This window comes from Copadichromis virginalis, linkage group LG12 (assembly GCF_057382275.1).
Source record: "Copadichromis virginalis isolate Kocher_CV1m ecotype Utaka linkage group LG12, C_Virginalis_male_GT1.1, whole genome shotgun sequence".
Classification (NCBI taxonomy): Eukaryota; Metazoa; Chordata; class Actinopteri; order Cichliformes; family Cichlidae; genus Copadichromis; species Copadichromis virginalis.
In genome coordinates, this window is record NC_140629.1 from 4082485 (window position 1) to 4099906 (window position 17422).

Below are 17422 nucleotides of genomic sequence, written 5' to 3' on the forward strand. Positions count from 1 at the left end.
GGATACATTAACAGTAAAGTAAGAGTGAGGGTTTTTTATTGATTAATTGAAAGCAAATGAGGTCTAGACATACAGAAAGAATTCACCATGAAAGTTAAGTTTTAATAAAGCACAGAATGCTAAAAGCACAAGAAGCATGTTAAGTTTTTTTAAGGTACATTTTTGCAAAGTTCCACATTCAGAAACCAGAATTAGATCTGTTGTCATCTGAGAACACGAGGATGACGACACAATCTTCGCACTGAAGTAGTTTGTGCTCTCGGATAAAGGTATAGTTCACACAAAAAATACATTCTTTAAATGCGAGTGGCCATCTGAATATTCAGGATAATTGGCTTTTTAGTCCTAGACACAGCTGATAAGCCCTCACCCAGCAGTGATGTTATCCCTACAATACAGACTGGATACAGCAGGTTTTTAGAGGACTGCAAGAACTTGCCGTTATCTACACAAGTTTACTTGAAGTCAGTTTTACCACCTGAGGGATTACTGAAATTTTGGGCCTCAAAGCTCTACTTAGCACTTTGTTAAAATCAAATTCTATCATGAGGGTCGCATGTTCTGCTAATCAACTTCATATTTTAAGCAGCTCTCAACTAATCTGTATTCTCTGTATCATAAGGCAGTTTCATTAACAAGACAGTCGTAACAGGACATAGAAACCCTATCAAGTTACTTTGAGTCTTTCTCGCCCCCTAGTGGTTACAAATCACTTCACACAGCTTTAAAGTGATCGCAACACCAGGCACTAGCCAAATCTGAAATAATACTATACTGATGGGTGTGTTTTGTCATTCATACATTGTAGGAGATGTTTGCCCATAAAAGATACTCCAGAAAAAAGATAAAGAAAAAAAATTGCACAGTCTCTAAGGCCGCCAACAGCGACAGAAAGAAAAAGTCCAGATATGTCCAGGAACTACCGAGAAAAGATGGAAATTGTATGAATTTATTGAAGGACAAAATAAAAACATGGAAGATCTCAGTTGCTTTATTTTCCATACATTTCATGTATGAGCTAGAGGAAATGTGTCCAAACTGACAGAGAGCTGGTCCATCACTTCAGAAAATTAAGGCAATTCCTGAACTGAGGGGGGGAAAAAGAACATAGGAAATGGCAGTCTGTTTTAACACCATTAATAAAAACATTTAAATTTTGTGCTACTGACCAACATACAAAAAATAATTTTTAAAATATTGACATTTTAATTTTTTTTAAGAACATCTTCAGTGACAATCCTTTTAGGATCCCTCACTAAAGTTTTAGTGATCAACTAACTTTGGGGGGTGTGGCTTGTGTTCACAATATTCATAAAAGTTGAGTCAGGCTATGATAAAGGTGCTTCACACTTGCCACAAATAACGTTACCGTCAATTCAACATGGTCCACACCCATACAGTACATAAATTAGCAAGGTTTGTTTTGTTTTTTACCTTTTAAAGTCTGGAGTTGACATCACAACCTAACTGTGATGAGAATTCCTGTGTTACGTAGGAGTCGTACCATACATCATTAATACAAATCTTCCAGACACTTTGTGCATATTTCTGTTAGGTTTGTGGTTTCTGAGCTCTGGTGTAGCCAGCTCTGTACAGCTGGATTCGGGTGTGTGAGAGAAGGCAGGGCTTGGAGAGGGTATGGCTGCATTGTAGCGCAGGAGGTGGGTGCAGTTAAACTGACGGCTCGTTCAAGTGCTTGAGGCGCTGAATGTAGCTAATGTTGGCAGGGCTGTACCGGCTGGGGCTGAAGTCCGGTGAGGCAGCGTGCCGAGCGGGGCTGAAGCGGCCGGTGGGGGACATCAGGCCGCTGATAGGAGAGCCGGGAGTCTGATGCTGCATCCTGAGTCGTGGTTTTACCACTGCAGGGCTAGGCCAGCTACACAATACAGATCAACACAATAATCAGTGTTTTAGAATAAATTTAATGGTAAATATAAAGCATATTATTTGGGGGACTGGCCTGAGACTAGTGATGTGCGATACCACTCATTTCCTTTCCGATCCGATACCAAGTAAAATCCAGGATGGTATCGAGGATACTGATCCGATACTTTGTACAAAAACTTATTTTATTTATTGTATCTTTTACTGTATCTCAAATTATAGCTTCATAATGATTATGGGATATCAGACTACTTGTTATCATTTAATAATGCAGAATTATCTTATAAAAATAAAAAACCTGAAGTTGTGGCTATTTGAGCATCTTGCCTGCCTGCAGCACTAAAGGACTCAATGAGAGACGTCTGTCTCGCCCTAGCAGCACCCGTCCCTGTCCTCCTCTTCAGTTCGCCTCAACATACACTCGTCATATTCTGTCATATGATTTACTGTGAGGTGTTTGAGGAGGTTAGTGGTGTTGCCACAACACCTCACTGAGTTAACACATGATTTAAAGGGCAAAGAGCACATTCTTTGGGTGGCTCAGGTTGGAGAGTGGGTTGATCAATCCCCGACTCAGCGTGCAAGATGGTGAGCCCCAAGTTATACATCCATTTGAGTGAGAATATGACTGTGAGAAAGCACTTCGGTATAGAGGGAAGTCCTCTGTGAATGTGCCGTGTTCAAATTAATACAGGGAGTGCAGAATTATTAGGCAAATGAGTATTTTGTCCACATCATCCTCTTCATGCATGTTGTCTTACTCCAAGCTGTATAGGCTCGAAAGCCTACTACCAATTAAGCATATTAGGTGATGTGCATCTCTGTAATGAGAAGGGGTGTGGTCTAATGACATCAACACCCTATATCAGGTGTGCATAATTATTAGGCAACGTCCTTTCCTTTGGCAAAATGGGTCAAAAGAAGGACTTGACAGGCTCAGAAAAGTCAAAAATAGTGAGATATCTTGCAGAGGGATGCAGCAGTCTCAAAATTGCAAAGCTTCTGAAGCGTGATCATCGACCAATCAAGCGTTTCATTCAAAATAGTCAACAGGGTCGCAAGAAGCGTGTGGAAAAACCAAGGCGCAAAATAACTGCCCATGAACTGAGAAAAGTCAAGCGTGCAGCTGCCAAGATGCCACTTGCCACCAGTTTGGCCATATTTCAGAGCTGCAACATCACTGGAGTGCCCAAAAGCACAAGGTGTGCAATACTCAGAGACATGGCCAAGGTAAGAAAGGCTGAAAGACGACCACCACTGAACAAGACACACAAGCTGAAACGTCAAGACTGGGCCAAGAAATATCTCAAGACTGATTTTTCTAAGGTTTTATGGACTGATGAAATGAGAGTGAGTCTTGATGGGCCAGATGGATGGGCCCGTGGCTGGATTGGTAAAGGGCAGAGAGCTCCAGTCCCACTCAGACGCCAGCAAGGTGGAGGTGGAGTACTGGTTTGGGCTGGTATCATCAAAGATGAGCTTGTGGGGCCTTTTCGGGTTGAGGATGGAGTCAAGCTCAACTCCCAGTCCTACTGCCAGTTTCTGGAAGACACCTTCTTCAAGCAGTGGTACAGGAAGAAGTCTGCATCCTTCAAGAAAAACATGATTTTCATGCAGGACAATGCTCCATCACACGCGTCCAAGTACTCCACAGCGTGGCTGCAAGAAAGGGTCTAAAAGAAGAAAAACTAATGACATGGCCTCCTTGTTCACCTGATCTGAACCCCATTGAGAACCTGTGGTCCATCATCAAATGTGAGATTTACAAGGAGGGAAAACAGTACACCTCTCTGAACAGTGTCTGGGAGGCTGTGGTTGCTGCTGCACGCAATGTTGATGGTGAACAGATCAAAACACTGACAGAATCCATGGATGGCAGGCTTTTGAGTGTCCTTGCAAAGAAAGGTGGCTATATTGGTCGCTGATTTGTTTTTGTTTTGTTTTTGAATGTCAGAAATGTATATTTGTGAATGTGGAGATGTTATATTGGTTTGACTGGTAAAAATAAATAATTGAAATGGGTATATATTTGTTTTTTGTTAAGTTGCCTAATAATTATGCACAGTAATAGTCACCTGCACACACAGATATCCCCCTAAAATAGCTAAAACTAAAAACAAACTAAAAACTACTTCCAAAAACATTCAGCTTTGATATTAATGAGTTTTTTGGGTTCATTGACAACATGGTTGTTGTTCAATAATAAAATTATTCCTCAAAAACACAACTTGCCTAATAATTCTGCACTCCCTGTAGAAAACACCAGTTCATTTACATGCCAGAATCTGTAAGATCTGAATGTACAGTAGTTTAAATGTCAGTCTTGTAGATTTCAGTACTGATTTCTCTTTTTTCCACCAATGTTTCTGTGGATGCCCTCTGTCATGATGTAAAATAAAAATAACAGCTTCTAAGCTGTGTGCAGAGCCAGTTTTTAAGCTTAAACAGTAATGAAAAGCAAGATGATAAAAGCAAATGCAAGGGACGGGAACTGATAAGAATTTAGCAATTTCGATTCTATTATCAGTATCTCTTATTGATTTGATTTCTCATCAATTCTCTATCGATTCTCCTTGGCTACATTTTGAGAGTCACCACATTTGCTAAGCTGCATATCAAAGACATAACATTTGTGCAAATTAACCGCATTCTGTGTGGTCAAATGTTTGTGCATGTTGGAGGCGTCTCCCCTCTTTGTTGTGATCAGTGTTGGGGTTGTTACTCAAAAAAAATGTGCATTACACATATTACACAGAACTGGTTCTCAGTTCCCATTTCAGCAACTACTGCACTAAACTGACCTTTAGTGCTGATTAAAGACATGAAAAAGTATTATCATCATCATCATCATCATCATCATCACCTGGTACTGAAACCTTTGAAGCCAGCAGGATCACACCCACACGTGAAATAAGCATACAAATAACTATGAACAGGGTTTGCAGGAAATTTAACTAGCTATAATGCTAACTGTACGACAGAGGAAAACAATGGAGCTGTGCTAGCCTAGCTGCATCTCTGCACACTGTGGAGAAAAAGAGGGGGGGAAAACAAAAGGGCATACTTCCCAGCCAACACAAGCAAGAAAGCACCAATTCACAGTTTATGTAGATTAGCCAAGCAGGACCTAGCCTACTGTAATCCATGATTAATGGACATAAGTTGACAGATAGCAGCAGAACAGATATAATTATGTTAGCTGTTGACATTCACCTGGTTCATTATTCTTTTTAAGTCTGCCTACAACTGCCATCAAACACACACACAGCCTGTAAAACACTGGTGGAAACCCTGCATTGATATGCCAGCCAAGCTTACTAACCTCTGCATATCTGAGGCAGAGTATGACTTCACTGTGCTCTTCCACTTATGAATACTCGGATACTTCTGAGGATCGATGTCTGTGCCCTCTATTGCTGACAGGACCGCTCTGTCCAGTTTGGTTGGAGAATCACTGTAAAAAAGACAGACGATTAATCAGCTACTTATCACTTCAGCTCAGTTGGGGATCATCAGACTGCTCCTAATTGTACCGTCTGCCTGTCACATCCCACTAACAGCATCTAGCTCAGAGTGTGTTACACAGTACTTCTCTGGATTATCACAGAAATATTCACAAATGCTTCATGTAGTTCAGTTTCTTTTCCACATAGTCTCATATTTAATTTTATTTACAATACCAAACTTAAAGATTCTCAGGAACATTTTCTATTTGTCTGCTATAAACTGAATCCTCTGCAGTGAAAGCAAGTGCGACTCACCCATCAATAAAAAGTCCTCTTCTGACATGTGGTGGGGTCCTGGGTAAGAACTCATGGGAGTTCTCTAAGGACTTATAAGAGGACCCAGAGGATCCTGAGCTGCTTAAGTCCCTGCCCCCGTGGTCCCATGACTTGGACCTAGCGCAGAAATTGCGCAACCCTGACACTGACCCCCTAGTCCTACCCAGCATCTCCAGACTCTCCTCTGCTTCAAAGTACTCCTCTGAGCTGCCGCTGCTGTGCCTCTCTTCTTTACCTGCTCCCTCTGTTCTCCAGCCTGGCCCATCCACAGTCTCACCATCTTGACCGCTGTGACTGAGAGACAGGAGGTTCAGCCCAGAGCTCAGGTCTGTGGCTGAGGAGGAGTTATAGTCCCGAGCCTCCCTATGACGGTTCCCACCACTGCTCCTTCTCTCTCTGCAGCTGGTGGGACTGTCTGGTGGCTCCTGCAGAGACATGCGCTCAAACTCCACCATGAGATTGGAAATAGGCGACAGCATGCAGGAAGAGGATGGGGAGGTGCGTGGGGACACCTTGTCTCCATTGTGAGTCCTATCTCTGGAGGAGGAGCACACCCCGTTTTTACAGACTACACCAGGCGACAGGAGGCCGTCTTTGCAGCAGCACAGCAGGTCCTGCTCGGCAGCAGTCTCGATCAGGTCGGCCCCGTGGTGGCGGAGCGCGATGTGGAACTCGCGGCCACCCACAGCTCCTTTCAGGACGTCCTTGGATGCAGCACAGGAGGTGATGCTGGTGAGTGCTGCGTTCTGCCGGTTCTTCATCTCCTCAAGGCTGATATCGTCACCCTCGTCCAGGAAGGCACCAACAGAAATAGAGTTGCAGAACTTTTTGGGCTTCCCTGCAATCAGCGAAGAATGAGTAACAAAAAACTGTAAACTAAAGAGTGGTGCACTTTGCTTTAGGGCAAAAAAACGAGGTATGAAACTTTGCAAAGACCATTTAATATAACAAGAGGCTATACTTGAGAAACACACTGATTACGCTACATCACTAAAAATTAACACATTAAATCAGGATGTGATCAGAAATGTGCACAGTCCATCTCAGCAACCCATACTTCTCAAATATAAAGCACTTTGTACCTGGAGAGGGGGTTTTAAACCTGTTGCTGGTTTCATTCTCGCCGGCCCCCTCATGAGTCCGTGAACTGAAATCCTTCTTGCTCAGGTAATCGTCCAGCTTGCGGAGCCCCTCACCAGATGACAGATCCACAAAACTATCCAGGAAGTCCCAATATTCCGCCCAGGGGTGTCCCATCTCATGAGCTAGGTCTCTGTAGGCAAGACGTAGATTCATTTAAATAACAAAGATATTTGTTTATTTATTGGTTCCCCATGATTGTGGCTAATGTTGAAGCTGATCTGCGTGGGTTAAAAGGATGCATAATCAAAATTAACCCATTACATTAATTTCGATTTATATTTCTACTGTTGGACTTTAAAAAAAGAAGCTGTGCATGTTTCCAAAAAACACAAAACTAGTCCTCAATTATCTTAAACTGGACTTTGATTCAGTCACTCAGGTCATCCGCTCTCTAAAATGAGCTTCTCCTTACCTTTAAGCCAGCTTTGTTATGATTTTCCTTTACAAATTCATTTGAACAGGAGGTGGACTTTGTTGCTCACAGCCAGATCTATTCAATTCAGTTTTATTTATATCACACCAAATCACAATAACAGTTACCTCAAGGCGCTTTATATTGTAACATAAATACCTTCCAATAATAGTAAGTAAACCCCATCAATCAGATGAGCTATGAGCAAGCACATGGCAACAGTGGGAAGGGGAAAAACTCCCTTTTAACAGGAAGAAACCTGAAATTATCATAATAAGGATATCCTCTCCAATATTTTAGAGAGCCAAGAGTCAGGGGGAAAACCCCAAACAAACCCAGACCTCATTAACTAAAACTTTAGCCATGATTATTATGAGTATCCACCATTATAGCAGAATAATAGTAATAAACTGCTAAATATTATTTTGGTAATTTGAAGAGCTGATTATTCCAATTATTGACGGGGAAGGTTAATGCATAAGTCGACCTTCACATAGTTACATAATGGGCTGTTCTATTCTCAGTGGTATATGGAATACAAAACATTTTAAACATTAAACAAAACATTAAAAACTGTCCACCATTTGGTTGACAGTTTTTGGTGGACACCAGAGGTGAAGGGAGCCACCAGGCTGAAGAAGGAGGCCTATCGGGCTTGGTTAGCCTGTGCAGTTAAACAACTCCTTGGTGGCAGAGCCCCTGGTGTTGATGAGGTCCGCCCCGAGTTCCTGAAGGCTCTGGACGTTGTAGGGCTGTCCTGGTTGACACGCCTCTACAATGTTGCGTGGAGATCAGGGGCAGTACCTGTGGACTGGCAGACCGGGGTGGTGGTCCCCATCTTTAAGAAGGGGGACCGGAGGGTGTGTTCCAACTACAGGGGGATCACACTCCTCAGCCTCCCTGGGAAAGTCTATGCCAGGGTGCTGGAAAGGAGAGTTCGTCCGTTAGTCGAACCTCGGATACAGGAGGAACAATGCGGTTTTCGTCCTGGTCGCGGAACACTGGACCAGCTCTTTATCCTCTCCAGGATACTTGAGGGTGCATGGGAGTTTGCCCAACCAGTCTACATGTGTTTTGTGGACTTGGAGAAGGCATTCGACCGTGTCCCTCGGGGTGTCCTGTGGGAGGTGTTGCGGGAATATGGGGTGTCTGCCCATTGCTACGGGCCATTCGATCCCTATACAACCGTTGTAAGAGCTTGGTTCGCATTGCCGGCAATAAGTCGGACTCGTTCCCGGTGGGTGATGGGCTCCGCCAGGGCTGCCCTTTGTCTCCGGTTCTGTTCATAATTTTTATGGACAGGATTTCTAGGCGCAGCCAAGTGGCGGAGGGCTTTCGCTTTGGTGGCCTCAGAATCTCATCTCTGATTTTTGCAGATGATGTGGTTCTGTTGGCTTTATCGGGTGAGGGCCTCCAGCTCGCACTGGAGCGGTTCGCAGCCGAGTGTGAAGCAGCGGGAATGAGGATCAGCACCTCCAAATCTGAGGCCATGGTTCTCAGCCGGAAAAGGGTGGAGTGCCCACTCCGGGTCGGGGATGAGTTCCTGCCCCAAGTGGAGGAGTTCAAGTATCTCGGGGTCTTGTTCGCGAGTGATGGGAGAAGGGAGCTGGAGATCGACAGACGGATTGGGGCTGCAGCTGCAGTAATGCGGACGCTGCACCGGTCCGTCGTGGTGAAGAGGGAGTTGAGTGTAAAAGCGAAGCTCTCAATTTACCGGTCGATCTACGTCCCTACCCTCACCTATGGCCACGAGCTGTGGGTAGTGACCGAAAGAACGAGATCGCGGATACAAGCGGCAGAAATGAGCTTCCTCCGAAGGGTGGCTGGCCTCTCCCTTAGAGATAGGGTGAGAAGTTCGGACATCCGGGAGGGGCTCAGAGTAGAGCAGCTGCTGCTCCACATCGAAAGGAGCCAGCTGAGGTGGTTCGGGCATCTGATAAGGATGCCCCTTGGGCGCCTCCTGGGTGAGGTGTTCCAGGCATGTCCCACCGGGAGGAGGCCCCGGGGCAGACCCAGGACACGCTGGAGAGATTATATCTCTCGGCTGGCCTGGGAACGCCTTGGTGTTCCCCCGGATAAGCTGGAGGAGGTGGCTGGGGAGAGGGAGGTCTGGGCCTCTTTGCTTAGGCTGCTGCCCCCGCGACCCGGCCCCGGACAAAGCGGATGAAGATGGATGGATGGATGGATGGGATGGATTAAAAACTGTATCCTACTGTGGTTTAGCTAATCATCCATAATGAAGTGAAAGCTTCCAATATGTATGACTATGTGAAAAGTGCAGAGATGGCATTTAACAGATGATATCTGTGCATCACAGCGGACACAGATATTCCTGAGAAAGTTACTGAAAATAAAATAAGACTTAGGTTTTGGACGTACCTGCCTACTCTCTCCGCCCCTCTGTCAGGATCAGACTTAAGTATGTGGTGGTAAAGTTCTGCCCGGTCTCTGGGTGGCGTCTTCCAGAACCGGCGAAAATCATCTGCCTACAGTGGAAGACAATATGTGTTTTAAAAAAAAAAATTATTACGGCCTTCATAAACACTGATAAGCAGGTTTTTTTGTTGTTGTTGTTTTTAAACTTGCTTTAGAGGGGTTTAGGGGGCCAGCAAAGGCAGTGACAGCCATCATGGGATCCTTGGGGCTTCTTGTGTGTCGCTGGATTAGCGAGAGACTTTCTGAGGACTCAGGTGACCATGGAGCACCAATGATGGGCTGGGAGGTATTGTCAGTTGCTCTCAGCAAAGGGATATAGCAACGGTCTGTGAAACAACAGAGACTCAAAGTCAGCATGACAACATAACTCATGACAACATTTACATATCGTCAAAGGTGGAAGCGGTGAGAGTCGAACCTTAAGCTGGCAGAGTACATCAAAACAAAATCTAAGTTTATGTGTTGTCATGTGGCTGCTGCATATGGCGTTGGCAGTGTGCGCATACCAAATGGTATAAAGAAATACAGTATGCAGAACGCCGTGCCAAATGCTCTGACGCTGCACACCAGATGCCTTCAACTCTCACCGGACTGAACAAAAACTTGTCATGATTTGCAAAACAAACTTGTTGCAGTTTATTCATGAGTATACCCGCTCAGTAACACTAACACATGCAGTCTCGAGAGCTTGAAAAAAGTAACTGGATTTCTTTAGTTTTGTAAATACGTTTCACCTCTCAAACCTAAAGACATCCAGGGCTCTTTTTTCAAGCTCACAAGACTATTATGACCGACACTTAACAGCTCCAATTTTACAAATATTAAAAGGACAGATTTAAAAAAAACAAAAAACTAAGATGTCACATGCTGTGTGTTGAACCAGCCCAAGGAGAACAAACTTAATTTGTAAGAAATGTGCTAATCCCTTACCCTCCAGGTAGTCACTTATCTTCTGTTTCACTTCTGGACTTTTATTCTTTCTGCTGCATATAAGCTGTGGGAAAGAGGGAAACAAAATAATGATGCGTGAACAGACATTTATGTACAGCTGTTGCTGGATCAAGTGAGGAAAGAATTTGCTCATCTAAGTTTAGCTTACAATGTTCAGTGAGTGATTGCTGCCAAAGGATTTAAAAAGCAAGCTTAGAGGTCACAGCTTAAAAACCTGTGTGGGCATAACTGCGCCTCCCTGAACAACTACTGCGAGGATTGCACTGAGACAGACTGTATTTGCTAGACAGCACTCATATAAATGCGTACACATTCACGGTCACTCCTGTGGTTTAATCCATGCTCCATGTGTGTGCATCTGTGTGTGCTGCTCGTTTAAATAATGGTTCGAAATGTAAGCACTTACATCCCTAGGCGTCTGGCCATCCTTATTCTCACGGTTCTTATCAATGTCAGGATGCGAGCACAGGACATTGACCACATCTGGACACCCAAACTTACAGGCAAAGTGGAGCGGTGTTTCAAAGCCCTACAGTGGGGGAAAAACAAAATAATAAAGTTACTGGGCTCTGTTCATATTATTATTTAAAATGAATCTATTCAGGTTCAATTGGGAGTGTGAAAGAACTGACAGCTTTATCTGGAGTGTTGAGGTAAAGGTCTACAATGTAGCGGATTCGTTTCTGCAGCATGACTTCCTGGTCATCTGGGTACATGAGGCGCATAAACTCTGGGTTTTCCAAGGTGTCCAGCAGCAGCTGAGCAATCCCTGCCTGGTTTTCCTTGGCTGCCACGTGCATTACATTGTACCGGCAGCCCTCCTGAACATAACAAACCACAGAGGAACGACTGAATGGGTCAGGAATCCTTTTTAATCTCCAGTTAACAGAAACTGCACGTTTTTTTCTAAAAATCAGAATCTGACTTTGGGATTAATCAGGGATTAACAACATGCCACTGATTTTATTTGAATACCTGCAGCTTAATAAACAAACAGTTATTTATAATATACTAGCATCAACTATGAACACTTTAAATCCCAATTTTTAAAGTACTTTTAAATGTAAAACAAACACATGAATTACTTTGATGCAAAAATTCCATTTCAGCACATCCAGCAGGTAAATTCACTTTTGTTTTTGTCTCAGGAGCTACAAGCTTGACACACACATACACACAGTAACTGAAAGGCTGGCGCTGATAGAGTCAAAATATTTATGTATCAACAAATGGCAAGTCAGGCCATGCTACTCTATTAATAGCAAAGACTTTCCAGAGATTGTGGCGGCATCTCTGTGCTATCTTAAGATGCTAAATACCATGCAACTTTCAGTCAGCGTTATAAACAGTCCGAATATACCAAAAGTATTCACTACATGTTCCCACCTGAACAATAGTGGGATTATCTCCTGAGCCAATGAGATAGCGTGGATTGCCCCAGACCAGTTCGCTGAAGGCCGTCTCATCGCCCTTCTCCACAGCTTTCCTTAGTTTGGCCGTCAGGTCCTGGGAGCGCGGGCTCTTAAAACTGTTGGCACGCTCCCGGTTGATGGTATCGACCTCCACGTTGTCTGGGGTGGAAGGGAGAAAGAGACGAAGCTGGTCACTGCAGTGAAGAATTTTTCAGGAGTGCCTTGCACAATGGCTCGGATTCTGGCTCGATCTGTAGTCTTTTTATCCGCTTGTGCCTTTTAACATGTCAGATACATCAGCAAACTGTGAAATCTTTGAACTATGCTGCACCTCTATATTCACACTGTAATAAATACAGCGATCAGCTCACAGATGCCACTTCACTTAAAAGCGATAACAATTTTGACTGATAACGGTGCACTGCTTTATCAGGCAATAAACTAACACAAGATGAGAAAATAAAAACTAATTCAATTGAATAAAAATACACAAAAAAAATACTGTGAAGCTCTTTTAGAAGCGAAGCCTAAATCATTTCATGTACTTACCTTTACTAATGGGCAGGCCTGGTTTGACAGGAGATACACAGACCGACTTGCTGGGAGAGGGAAAGTAATCACAGATCCCCTTAGCAAACTTCTCAGCATCCTCACGGTTGGAAAAGGCTTTAAAACGGGCTCCCTTCATCGTCTTTACAGCTTGAAGGGCATCTTTCTTATCTGAGTACACATGTGCTCCCTCTGCAGAAAAACACAAAAACCATTTTAATTCTTTTATTTGGTACTCCGTTTTTCCTTAATTGTTGTGTTTTACAGTGGCCTAACCGGTGGCTGGGTTTTTTCCACATTGTTTGCCCTGTCTGTCTTGTCAGCCACGTAAGTGCCACTGCTTCTGCAACTGCAAAAAAAGCCTGCCTTGACTGATTAACATTAACAGCACTGATTTTTATGGAAGCTCAAAGTGAATTTAGATCATTGCCCCAGAGGTCAGGCTGTCCTACTGCCTGACTGCTCACTGCCAAGAAAAGAAAATGTTTGTCCACTAAACAAATATATATATATATAAATAAATATATAAATAAAAAATATCTTAATTATCTGATTATTATTGGATAAACCATATTTCTGAGACATTTCTTCTGTTCTTTGCCTTTGAAGTACTTTTTGTAACAACACTGCAAATTTAAATGCTTCAATCCAATATAAATTGTTTTTATTTAGTGAAGCACAGACTTTTAGCTTTAATTCAAGCGGTTTAACAACATTATTACATTAACTGTTGGAATTACATGCATTTTTATACTTAGCTCCTCATTTTCAACAACTTAAAAGGCTATTTGACAAACACTGTAGAATATCCCTTTTCTTTGCCTTGAGAAACGGGGCTTTGGGTGGTTAAATCAGTTTTGGAGATTATAACCCTGTACACTATGAGCAGTCACATGATGCCCATGCCATAATATTTACTGCACCATATTCAACAGATGAGATCTTTCAGATCATAAATGTTCTCTTTCCTTCTTCATATTTTCCTCTTCCCATCATTCTAGTACATTTTAATTTTGTTTGTGTCCGAAGAATCTTTTAGGAGTTTGTGGTCTGTTTTAGGTTTCTTCATCCTGAGTGGAACTGAGTAACTGAGCATGGTTTGTGTCTCGTTATAAACACTCTGTATTTCAATTCATGAAGACGTCTCTCGATTGTAGACCCTGACAGTTATGCACTTACCTACTTGAGATTTTTGAATTTGTTGACTTGGTGTGAAATTTCCTAACCCCCCCTTTTTTTCCAGTCTTTCTTAACATTTGCTTTAGTTGTCTTCTGTGATTTTTCAAGTCATTTGGAGTTGCTAAACTGGACAGTGCATCTATTTATTTTCAAGAACAAACACAATTGTTTATTTGGCCATTTCTTACATTTTTGCAATCAGTCTGATAGGATAGGTTTATTTTAGTTTTCAGCCAAATGATAGCCTCCTTCACTTGCATCAGTATCTGTTTGGATCTCATAGTGACAGCTGCCTGTAATCCTAAACAGTTACTGCAATTCTGTTGTTAGAGCCACTGAATTAAAGCCATTGTGATAATATGCTAGTCATATGACTAATATAGGTTATTACAAGACAATAATTCCAACAATTGTTACTCCAAAGTTCTCCGTCTTAAAAGGACAAATATCATGTCACACAGTCTAGGAAACATAAACAGTAATAACTACATTTCTAAAATTAGACTAACAAATGCATGCAAAATAATGCTAACTAGTCATCCAGCAGCTGGGAGCATCTCCACAGCTAGTGTCAATAACAGTAAAGACAGGTGAAGGATGGTGAAAAGAGAGCAAAGCTGCTCCAAAATAACTTGTACTAGGATAGAAGCTGTCGCTATAGTTCAGATTTTTTGGGGTTTATAAAATGGACTCATTTGCTTCATTCCTGCCATCGTCTTACTGGTGGCAGGGCTCAGTTCCTCTACACTACTTGAAACGCAAACAGGTGGGGCAAAAACAGCGTGTTGTACCATGTTTTTAAACTGCGTGAAGTAATGCTAAATTGTTTCAAAGTATTGTTTCTACAATTTCCAAAGTCAACAACACTTGGCAAGTAATTCTTCATACCAAAATTAAACATGATATCTAATGGACTCTAAAAAAGTAAGAAGCTGAGTTTCTCTTACCATTTCTTGCCAAGACATCCTCCCAAAGTGGACACACTCCATAATAAAGGGTTGGGGACACTTGTGCTGGCTTTGAAGGAGTTTCCACTTTGGACTGCAAGTTACTGCCCTCAGCAGAGCTGTTTGAGTTTGTATTTTCTGATATTTCTTCTTCCTCTGGAGGGTTGAGACCCACACCGTAGCCAAAGTCCAACTCTTCATTGGCAGCCTTTGAGGAGCTGCTGCTTGCTCCAGAGGTTGTGGGCACAACAGCTGAGGTGGCACATGACAGAGATTTGGCATGATCCACCACAATGTTCAAGGCACCAGCTGAAGAGCTGCTGTCTGTTTCAGTGGTACTGCTCTCTGGTCCAGCCAGGATACGGGCTAATTTCCTCTCATAGGTGGCACGGGTGGTGGGTGTAATGGGTCCACACTTGACGTTTGCCCGGGCAAACTCCTCGGACAGTTCATCGGCACTTAGCCCCCTCAACCTGCTCAGAGCCGCCTCCATGCTTCAGCTCCCTGTAACACAGCACAAACTTCAGCATTTACAAACAGCAGCTATTGATAAACAACTTCCTATACACTATAGTTTTATCATTACTCATAAAAATAAGTAGTACTTAAACTAAAAGTTGATGGATGTCTAAATCAAGCTTAGACTAGTATGTCAACATTTTCCACTGCATTCCACACGTGTGCAATTAAACAGTCTCTAATTACTGCGTGCACAATAGCTAAATGCCATGTATAATTTAATATACTCCAACAGTCAGTCCAAAGTTTTAAAATGTAACACACCGATACTACCATCACTGACACCCCCCCCCCCCCCTTTCAGTAGCAAAAAGATAATCATTTACATTTAATAAGCATGAGTATGTGTCTTCAACAGCCTCAATGAATTTTTTAATTAATATGACAGAAAAACACCCGGTGGTACTGATGGTCTAAATGCTTATTTTAACGTAGCATATTATGCCTCAACAGAACCACCGAGACCAGTGTTGCACTAGCATCTACTAGCTAGCCTGCTAACCAGCAAGTCAGCTTTAAAAGCCGGGAGTTTGCCTGACAAAGCTAGCACAAGAGACGCTGCTCGGAAGGAATGTAGATGGGGCTGGAATACTGACCAATATAAATCTGCATTAAAGTAAGTGCATAATAACAATATTAGTATGTTCATTCGCACGCTGTCACGCCCAAGTATGTCATTCGAGGTGGGTTTTCAGGCTGTAACGTAATAAATGTGATACGTGTTCGCAGTGATGATGCTGATAAAAAAAAAAATTTAGTCACAAATGTGTCTCTTTACTTACCAAGGAACATTTTTTATTGAATGTACGGAGAGCTATGGGAAACCGTTTAGTTTTGCACAGATCAACTGTTGGACAGACACAAAGCTGGAGACGGTCTGGAAGAGTCTCATTGTTTACAACACGTTCTGCGCATGTTCAAATTTAAGGGAGGGCGCACGATGCGTTTAGGACTATAGGAAAATTTACAACTAGCTCACTTGAAAGTGACAGCAGCCAATCACAAATCGATTTTTTAAACATTTCTTTCTCTTAAAATATGCTACTGTTGTGGTTAAAGATCATTTAGATGACACCTTACACTGGATGTGACATAGGTTTAAATAACATCACTGCTGAACTCTCTCTACATCACTAGTTTATTGTTTTAAATACCGTATGTTTCTACATTTGTTAATAATAATACTCAACGTAACATGTCAAATATTTTGTGCATGTTGGTGACAAGAGCCTTTATCGGGACATGGCTGCTGGTCTACAGTTAAAAATACACCGTCCTCATATTTACGTACTTTCTGCTAGCCTTTAATATAGCATCATGCTGTGCCTTAGTAGACGTGACTAATTCAAGGAAACGATAACCTAGCGCCGATTTTTGTAGTTAATAACAGACATACTATTTTACAGTGAATAAGAAAAATACAAAAACAATGAAGAATCTGAAATGTAAAACTGGTATAAAGAAAATGGTAAATATTTTGTGTTAGCACAAAGCCATGTACGCAGGCCAAACTGATCACTTATCGGGTAAAACAAACGCAGGGCATGGCGAAGGTATTCAAATAACTGAAACGATCAACTGCACGAATGATCGTTAAATATGAAAATTAGATTAGAGTGACATTAGGTATGCGATTCATTTCAGGAAGCTGAGATTGTCAGCCATGCTAGCAGTCATTAGCCAGCTGGCAAGCCAAGAAGCTAACCACTCGAGCTACCGGTTAGTGATAATAAAAACTGATACGAACGTTAAACGCACATTTTTTTCTGGTTTTACATTGCATATAACCGTAAACATGTACCCCAGTCAACTGTACATCAATGATATATTAATATATAATTTTAATTGTACCATTCCCACCTCCTCCTCCTCTCCCCGGCTATTTTGCTAGGTGTCTTCTCACCGCGACGGTTTCAAAATGCACAGAGCGAGGACCCGCTTCCGTCTAAAATACTGCCTGAGCAAAAATAACGATTGAAAAGAAAAAATTCAAAGTGGAAACAGGAAACAAAAATATGGGGTAATTTACAGAGTTTCATATTTAACTTATACTTGAATGGGCACACCGTGACAGATGAATAGTGCAATTTTATGATAAATACCAATATCACATCTTTTTAAATCAGGGTCAAAATGTCTGGAAAAATTTATATATATATATATATATATATATATATATATATATATATATAAAAAAAAATAAATAAC

At 42.2% G+C, this 17422-nt stretch overlaps 1 protein-coding gene across 4 annotated transcripts; it reads right to left on the reverse strand.

Moving 5' to 3' along the window:
* Window positions 1–19: 19 nt before the first annotated feature.
* ankle2 (ankyrin repeat and LEM domain containing 2) lies at window positions 20–17160 on the reverse strand. Of its 4 annotated transcripts, XM_085474408.1 has the most exons (14): window positions 17066–17160; window positions 14696–15199; window positions 12570–12761; window positions 11995–12179; window positions 11241–11429; window positions 11015–11137; window positions 10588–10651; window positions 9804–9983; window positions 9601–9703; window positions 6749–6939; window positions 5646–6504; window positions 5207–5338; window positions 1736–1876; window positions 20–1087 (listed from the first exon to the last, which is right to left on the reverse strand). In XM_085474408.1, exons 2-14 carry the CDS (start codon window positions 15186–15188, stop codon window positions 1063–1065), a joined length of 2877 nt encoding a protein of 958 aa, XP_085330534.1. In that variant the 5' UTR covers window positions 15189–15199; window positions 17066–17160; the 3' UTR covers window positions 20–1062. The 4 variants fall into 4 exon arrangements, with proteins under 4 accessions (XP_085330534.1, XP_085330532.1, XP_085330531.1 ...); XM_085474406.1 differs by having other exon boundaries at window positions 20–1876; window positions 17075–17158; XM_085474405.1 differs by having other exon boundaries at window positions 20–1876; window positions 17066–17158.
* Window positions 17161–17422: the final 262 nt, after the last annotated feature.

Coding starts and splice junctions, on each gene's coding strand:
- ankle2 (XM_085474406.1), bottom strand. CDS start 15,188: ATGGAGGCGGCTCTGAGCAGGTTGAGGGGGCTAAGTGCCGATGAACTG. Junction 9,704..9,803: donor CCTAAACCCCTCTAAAGCAA/GTTTAAAAACAA, acceptor CACTGTAGGCAG/ATGATTTTCGCCGGTTCTGG. Junction 6,940..9,600: donor GGGGCGGAGAGAGTAGGCAG/GTACGTCCAAAA, acceptor TCTTGCCTACAG/AGACCTAGCTCATGAGATGG.